Source organism: Notothenia coriiceps, unplaced genomic scaffold (assembly GCF_000735185.1).
Source record: "Notothenia coriiceps isolate Sejong01 unplaced genomic scaffold, NC01 NC01_scaffold00034564, whole genome shotgun sequence".
Classification (NCBI taxonomy): domain Eukaryota; kingdom Metazoa; phylum Chordata; class Actinopteri; order Perciformes; family Nototheniidae; genus Notothenia; species Notothenia coriiceps.
In genome coordinates this window covers 6,874-15,612 of record NW_011367265.1, presented here as the reverse complement: position 1 = coordinate 15,612, position 8,739 = coordinate 6,874, and the positions used below count along the sequence as shown (strand labels likewise).

At 41.5% G+C, this 8,739-nt stretch overlaps 1 protein-coding gene across 1 annotated transcript in view; it reads right to left on the bottom strand.

Annotated features, from left to right (window-relative positions):
- Nucleotides 1–2,230: 2,230 nt before the first annotated feature.
- Nucleotides 2,231–8,739, bottom strand: part of LOC104962355 (MAM and LDL-receptor class A domain-containing protein 1-like) — a gene marked incomplete at both ends in the record, with an annotated part of 13,215 nt that continues 6,706 nt past the window's right edge. The window contains 7 exons of the mRNA XM_010790792.1: nucleotides 2,231–2,341; nucleotides 2,431–2,587; nucleotides 4,795–4,951; nucleotides 5,259–5,438; nucleotides 5,518–5,605; nucleotides 5,799–6,229; nucleotides 7,235–7,602. Coding sequence (XP_010789094.1) covers nucleotides 2,231–2,341; nucleotides 2,431–2,587; nucleotides 4,795–4,951; nucleotides 5,259–5,438; nucleotides 5,518–5,605; nucleotides 5,799–6,229; nucleotides 7,235–7,602 — 1,492 coding nt within the window. The remainder of the gene's footprint in view (nucleotides 2,342–2,430; nucleotides 2,588–4,794; nucleotides 4,952–5,258; nucleotides 5,439–5,517; nucleotides 5,606–5,798; nucleotides 6,230–7,234; nucleotides 7,603–8,739) is intronic.

The window sequence follows — 8,739 nt, the reverse complement described above, 5'->3', positions numbered from 1 at the left end:
TAAGAAGTAGAAAGTACAGGTATTGTAAAGAAGCTTTGAAATGTACTTCAGTAAAAAGTACCCATAACTAGCAGCTGTTTTAAAGAGTACCTAACCTCCCTTTATATTAATAGAACAATAATGTCATTGTTAGCTAATGAATGTTTCCATTGGTCCCTCTTCTTTAGAGAAGACCAGGAAATGATGGATACACGGATCGTGTTCAAATCAATAGGCACGCAATGACTCTAAATAATAATGATCACGCCACCAAACACACATTCAGACTAAAGGAACCAGCCTGTTTGGAAAATGAGAGAAGTAGAAAGTACAGGTATTTGGGTTCAACATGTGAGAAGTAGAAAGTACAGGTATTTGTGTTCAACATGTAAGAAGTAGAAAGTACAGGTATTTGAGTTCAACATGTAAGAAGTAGAAAGTACAGGTATTTGAGTTCAACATGTAAGAAGTAGAAAGTACAGGTATTTGAGTTCAACATGTAAGAAGTAGAAAGTACAGGTATTTGTGTTCAACATGTAAGAAGTAGAAAGTACAGGTATTTGTGTTCAACATGTAAGAAGTAGAAAGTACAGGTATTTGAGTTCAACATGTAAGAAGTAGAAAGTACAGGTATTTGAGTTCAACATGTAAGAAGTAGAAAGTACAGGTATTTGAGTTCAACATGTAAGAAGTAGAATTATGATATATTAGAGCATACCGGGAGCAACAAGCATCTTTCCCTCTTTACAGTATTTGGATCTGGGGATCAAACTACTGACCCTCTGATTGGTAGACGACCATTTAACCAATGAGAGAGTGGCAGTTTAACACCACTTTTACTTGGGGGGCCATCGCCCATTATTTTATGAGAGGGGCGACAAAGGAGACATTTTCCGTTGATCGTGTACAAAAAAATAAATAATTAACCCATTACAACTACTTTGCCTCAAATCAAAGCCCAGTGTTTGCTGAAATTTTTTTGTAATTTCATAGAGTGTTTTATTACAGGGGGGTACAAGCTCAGTGTTATAAGGACACTAAAACCCTGCTGCCCTATTCAAATCACATTCTCTTAAGAATCAGGGGTTGATATTGCGTTGCAACATGAGAGCTGCTCAAGTGAGCGGAGCTATTCTGCAGACATTTGATGAAAAGGGCATTTGGACTCTAGCAAAGGTGCAGGAATGACCATCGGTGCATGTCTCTATCTGACAAAGGTTAATGTGCAGGAATTAAAATGTGTAAAGGTCGTGGTATTTTGGTCAAAGAGACGGCGTGACATTAGACTCCTGTCACCGACCTGGGGTAACCTCACACACACACACACACACACACACACACACACACACACACACACATTAGACTAAATTAGACTCAATCAATCAGTGTGTCTGCGAGTCCAATTTAGCTCGGTGTCACTGAAATGAGGCCAATTCCACTGATGTGACTGAGCTGTCTTCTTAGATCAGCGTCAATAATCTGAGTCACAGTGTGTTTTGGTTTCATGACACTGGAATACACAATGTTTTAAAGTTGTGAATAAGGCAAATGTACTTTTCCAAGAGATTCTCCCAGCCTTTCCCCCCCATAGGGATGAATGGGGAATCGTTCTGAACCAAGCTCAAAATCACCCGACTTTGAAGTCATACTGATTCGCCATACTTTATCGTAGGTGAAAGATTAAACGTTTAAACAGCTCTCCAGACTCTCAGCTTTATTGGACTAAAAGGGTTTTATGATAGACTGAACAGTTCTCATTTAATCACAGTTTAAGTTTTGGTACATTTTCACTGTGTTTCAGATGTTACAATGGGTGTGTATGGGACGGTGATGACTTCAGAGGGTCTTTCAAATCCCCTGATCTTAAACCTGCTCTAAATGCCATAATATCCACACTTGTTCACATCATTTTAAATTATTCTAGAAGCTAAATGAGTCAGCGATGTCTCGATGCTATCATGATATCAAACTGACTTACAAATCTGGCACACAAGTGTCTTTGAATGACAAAAACTCTGGTGTTAAACTTCTGAATGAGACAGAGGAAACCTTGTTGCTAGGCAATTTTCAAACTTTCTCTTACACCCTTTTAAAATAAAATAAAGCCAATGCCTCCATAACGCTGGCAATAAGAGCATCAGGGCCGACAACAAGTGGCGGTCACACAGCGAGGGGACGTTCTAGTTATAATTATTGATTAAAAACATTGATATTGATGATTTAAAATCCATTTGAGAGTATATTTACAGACCTGGAAGTTGTTTGCAATGCCTATAAACATTTCTCCTCGTCTCCATTTGTTCCCCTGATTTCCAGACTGAGACCAGACCTCATGAGTGGAGTTTCCGTACTTCAGCAGCACCTGCAGATAAAGACACAACAACAACAACAACAGATTCTGATGAAGTCCCTTCAACACGGATCATTTTCTCCTGTCTTCCCTCCTCGTACCTGAAGTGATCCCACGGTGAACCCGCTCATGTGGTACCAGAAGACCAGAGTGCATTGTGGTCCGTTGGAGGTCATAACAGGTGTTTGGAGGTCGCTGGTTTGACCGTATCCTCCGTTTGAGCTGTCGGCGCACATGTACCATCCCTCTGGACCCCCGCTGGCAGAGAAACACGGAATAAAATCAGAATTATGTCCAAACGTGAAAAGGTGCCACCTTATCCTCCTTTAGTGAGCTTCCACATGTCTTACTGTGTGTTGGTACTCCCAGTGAAAGCCTAATTGCTCATACGTTGCATTAAGTCACAAGCTATCTCACTTTACTTTCCAAATAATTAACTATTATTAGGTATCAACACTTAAACACTTACCATCTAGGTGATTAGTTTAACCAATTAACTCATACTTAGGAGATGACAGGGATGTTTGGATCTGTGAGCTGCGAGCTTCATAAAACACACATCCACAATGTTTATATGAGTTAAGATACTACAGATAAAGTTATTCTTTGACTATGTTTATTATCAGTTTGGAAACCAGAGCTAACAACGGTCTAATCAAAGTTATTGAGCTCGACATCCAGCCAGCTTTAAACTGCAAATTACAATAACGTGTAATATGAGTTCTGCTGTAATTGCACTTAGCCTTTTTTATGCTTCACTTCTTTAATTTCTCACAAGACGTGCAGCTCTCCCTCGGGTTAAATAAGACTCCATTTCACTCACGCTGTATTGATCTGGGTTGCAGCAGAAGTGAGGAAGAGGAGGAGGAAGGGGAGGAGGTTATGAAGGAAGATATCGACTGTAATTCAGGCGGAGAAATGATCGTACTGAAACGTAATAGTCAGGGTGGGATTTTCTGCTCTCACTGGACTCAATAAAACGTAGATAAGGAAAATTAGGTCCGCTAAACTGCAGATTGGACGTGTTCATTTTGATTATAGTGAAGTAGAAAGGGATCAAATTGCTTCTCAATTTGCAAGGAATTGGACAAGTAGAAGTAGATACTCGTGTTTCAAAATACTCTGGTGAAAGTAGAGAAGTACTGACTAAACTTCTTTCCTCAAGTCAAAGTAAAGAGGCTTTGAAATGTACTTCAGTAAAAAGTACCCATAACTAGCAGCTGTTTTAAAGAGTACCTGACCTCCCTTTATATTAATAGAACAATAATGTCATTGTTAGCTAATGAATGTTTCCATGCTGAACAACGGCAACATGACAACGTTTTCATTGGTCCCTCTTCTTTAGAGAAGACCAGGAAATGATGGATACACGGATCGTGTTCAAATCAATAGGCACGCAATGACTCTAAATAATAATGATCACGCCACCAAACACACATTCAGACTAAAGGAACCAGCCTGTTTGGAAAATGAGAGAAGTAGAAAGTACAGGTATTTGTGTTCAACATGTAAGAAGTAGAAAGTACAGGTATTTGAGTTCAACATGTAAGAAGTAGAAAGTACAGGTATTTGTGTTCAACATGTAAGAAGTAGAAAGTACAGGTATTTGAGTTCAACATGTAAGAAGTAGAAAGTACAGGTATTTGTGTTCAACATGTAAGAAGTAGAAAGTACAGGTATTTGAGTTCAACATGTAAGAAGTAGAAAGTACAGGTATTTGAGTTCAACATGTAAGAAGTAGAAAGTACAGGTATTTGTGTTCAACATGTAAGAAGTAGAAAGTACAGGTATTTGAGTTCAACATGTAAGAAGTAGAAAGTACAGGTATTTGTGTTCAACATGTAAGAAGTAGAAAGTAAAAAGTCGTCAGAAAAATAAGTAGTGGAGTAAAGTACTGATACCAGAAACATGTACTGAAGTACAGTAACAAAGTATTTGTACTCCACTTCTGTATTTTTCCCTCTCCTCCATCTTTCTCCTCTCTCTCTTCTCTCCTCTCTCTCTTCTCTTCTCTCTCTCTTCTCTTCTCTCTCTCTTCTCTTCTCTCTCTCCTCTCTCTCTTCTCTTCTCTCTCTCTTCTCTTCTCTCTCTCTTCTCTTACTTCTCTCTGAGAGGAAACGCTCCTGAATTCTCTCTCGTTCTGACAGCCTTATGGTCCCTAAAAGTTTGTGTAATGACAGGTTTTATTTTCCACTGGATGATTGGAGCGGTATCTTTTTGGCAGGGAGGTTTATATATTTCAGGATCCTTCATGTTTTATATCCAGCAAGAATAAAACAAGAGGAATCTGAGAGTTACAGAATCTGCTGTGAGGAAATCAATCCATTAGTTCAACAGAGAGGTGAGAGGAGGATGTGTTTGTGGAACTAGACGTTAAAATCTCTTCAGCTTGTGTTGAATAAGTAGTGGAGTAAAGTACTGATACCAGAACAATGTAGCTAAGTGCAGTAAGGAAGTATTTGTACGTGGTGTGGTCGTTGATGGGTCTGTGGCTCTGCTCTCCATCGTGGATGCTCTCTCCTTGGACCGGTGACCAGCGGAAAGCATGAGTGGAGACGAGAGAGGAGTCGTTGCTCTGCCAGCCGCAGGTGTCCCCGCCCTCGAAATCACAACGCTCCCTCACTGGAGGAAGAGGAAGAGGGGGAGGAAGGAGAAGAGGAAGGAGAAGAGGAAGGAGAAGGGTGGGAGACATTAGACACTATGTGGTTAATACGCGGAATAAACAAGTCAGACAAAAAGTCAGAATTATGAGAAAGAAGTCAGAAAGATATTAAAATTGTGAGAAAAAAATCTGAAAAAAGTCAGATGGATTTATCTCCATAATCTTTCGTCTATATAATGTCAAGAGAAATAATGCCACAGATGGTCAGCTGGTGAATCGGTAGAGAGGGAAACATTACACACAGTGCAGTAAATATGAAATCTTTACCACAGTATAACTCGTCCGATCCGTCAGAACAATCCAGACTGAAGTCACACACGTTGCTGTCGGGAACACACTCTCTCAAACTCCCACAAGCAAACTGTCCATCAGGGCAGACGTGGGGCCGAACAGTGGGTGGGGGGGTCGTCACTGAGGGGGTCGTGGTGTTAGCATCCGGGAGATCACCTGGCGGAAAGAACGGCGGAAAACATTTATCTGACTTTTTTCTCATAATAGTATTATTGATGGAGTCATTTTTATTTACCGTGGTGTGGTTCACAGTCCAGGAAGGAGAGGTCATCGATGGCGATGTCTCCGTTAAAATCATCCCCGACGGTTCCTTCTATCACGATCTGACAAAGAGAAGAGGAGAGCAAGAGAGAGGCGTTTTTAAGCTGTACTACATAAACTTCATCTTGAGCAATTTGGACCTTTGCTTTAAGGGCAGAACATGTTGGAATTCTGGGGAAAAAGGCAGGGGGAAAGTTGTAATTATAAATAAATAAAATCCCCACATGCCCCTGACCCTCTTCCCGCTGCAGTTACCTGGAAAGGCCTGGCGCTGGTCAGGTACAGGGTCTTCCGGTGCCAGAGGTTCCCCTGATCTCCGTATCGGACCCACAGCATGTGACCTCGACCCGAAGAGGCGGTCCTCATGAACACACCCAGGCAGAACACGTGGGACCCGAACATGTGGTAGTGGAACCGGAAGACGCAGTGTTTCCTTCCCCCCCGGTGCACGGTGGGTCTGAAAGCCCGGCTCAGCAGAACAGCAGAATCTTTGAACTCCTGAGGGCCCGAGGACTCGATGTAGAGGTAGTGTCCGGCGCTGGTTCCCAACGTGTGGTCCTTCCAGGGTCCGGTGTTCAGGGTGGGGGTCGGGCCCTGGATGAGGGTCCAATCAAACACGTCCCCTCCGCTCTGCTCCTGCTTCCAGCTGCAGAGGCCGTGCTCAAAACTGCACTGAAGCTCCGGAGCTGTGAGGGAAATGAACAAAGGCTTATTCTAATGAAGTTTAAAGAAGACACTGAGTGTTCCACTAAGAGGAGATCCAATTAGTCTTCACTTCGCCTGCCGCAGCTTCAAAGTCACCTCCAACTTCAACTTCTTTATCCACTTCTGATTCATCAACTATTACCACCCGTGTGAGGACATCAACTCTGCTTCAAATCAAGAACCCATTCTGATGGTTATCTTCAGCATCTGAGCAAACGGCAGCTTCATTTCAGCTTTCAAGACATTTCTCTCAATAATTACAACAGAATTCAGATTCTAGATGGATTTGGAAAAGCCAAAATGTATCAGTACTTTTCTCCAACATTTCAGACTCTTTTGGTTCCAATTATAGACGAATATCGTTCAAATATAAATCACAAAGCTTTGAGTGCAGGTTTTGATAGTTCAGGTACTTAATGTGTATAAAAACAAAGTTGTTAGCTTGGATCCATCCATGGTTTGTTTTCATGTTAATGGCATTAGCTGATCATTCAAAAAGAACCCTTTAAAGCCGTATTTACTGTTCATACTTATATATATCTGTTATATGTTTATTCCTATATTATACTTTTGCACTTCCGGTCGGATGTTACTTCATTTGTTGTCTCAATACTGTCAATGAAGTTGAATGTAATCTGTATGTTTACTACATTTTAAAGGAAATATAGTCCTTTTTCTGTGCACTGCAGTTATTTCACATATTTAGGATCCAGGTATAGATAGATTTTAAAATATAATACTTCCGGAAGTAAACTATGTGGGGCCTCTTAAGGTGAAGAACATTATATTCTGAGTATCTAAAATAAAAGTCACACTCACAACACCCCCTGTTTATTCTTATATTACACTGTTGCACTTCCGGTCAGATGCTACTTCATCTCGTTGTCTCAATACTGTCAATAAAGTTGAATCTAGGCGTTTAAGGGAAAAGAAAATAGCAGGCCCTCTTGAAGTGAAGAGCCTAAATACTGAATATTTAAACTCACAGCAGCCCTGCTCGTCCGAAGCGTCTCCACAGTCGTCCGTGAGGTCGCAGCGCTGCATCTGCTCCACACACGCCTTGCTCTCTGCGCAGTGGAAGTGTGTGTGAGCCGGACACTCCTTCACCGCAGGGGGCATGGAGCAGTTCCTGAAGGTCACGTCGTCCAGAGCGGAGACGCCGTCAAACACCCCGAGGCTGATCTTACCGAGGGCGATCTGGAAAGGCTTGGTGATGCGACCCAGCTGCACGGAGACGAGGTTCCACAGAGAACCCTGGTCGTAGAACGTCTTCCAGATCACCGTCTGGTTCTGCTCTCCGTCCATCCGGAGGTACATGCCCGCAGCGCCCACCGAGAAACCAGAGTTATAGTGCCTGGAGAGGAGGAAGGGGAGATAGAAAGTGCAGGAATGAGTCTTTAAAACCCAGAGATAACGGAGAAACCGGAGTCATAGTGCCTGGAGAGGAGGAACGGAGAGTATAATCAAAGAAAGTATCATTTGAAGTGACGAATATGCAGAAATGTGGGCTATCTGTGGTGTAGAGAGGTGCAGGGATGAGTCTTAAAACTCGGAAATTACGGAGACACCGGAGTCATAGTGCCTGGAGAGGAAGAAGGGGAGATAGGAAGTTACATTTGAAGTGACAACTAGGCAGAGATGTGGGAGATTTTAACGTCTAGTTCCACAAACACATCCTCCTCTCACCTCTCTGTTAAACTAATGGATTGATTTCCTCACAGCAGATTCTGTAACTCTCAGATTCCTCTTGTTTTATTCTTGCTGGATATAAAACATGAAGGATCCTGAAATATATAAACCTCCCTGCCAAAAAGATACCCCTCCAATCATCCAGTGGAAAATAAAACCTGTCATTACACAAACTTTTAGGGACCATAAGGCTGTCAGAACGAGAGAGAATTCAGGAGCGTTTCCTCTCAGAGAGAAGTAAGAGAAGAGAGAGAGAAGAGAAGAGAGAGAGAAGAGAAGAGAGAGAGGAGAGAGATGGAGAGAGATGGAGATAGATGGAGGAGGGAAGTATTGGAGTACAAATACTTCGTTACTGTACTTCAGTACATGTTTCTGCCAGTACTTTACTCCACTACTTTCTGACGACTTTTTACTTTCTACTTCTCACATGTTGAACTCAAATACCTGTACTTTCTACTTCTTACATGTTGAACACAAATACCTGTACTTTCTACTTCTTACATGTTGAACACAAATACCTGTACTTTCTACTTCTTACATGTTGAACACAAATACCTGTACTTTCTACTTCTTACATGTTGAACTCAAATACCTGTACTTTCTACTTCTTACATGTTGAACTCAAATACCTGTACTTTCTACTTCTTACATGTTGAACTCAAATACCTGTACTTTCTACTTCTCACATGTTGAACTCAAATACCTGTACTTTCTACTTCTTCCATGAAAAAAAAAAAAAAAAAAAAGCTTTCATGTCCATTAAACACAAGTTGTACATTCTTCATCCTCGATGTTCCATAAA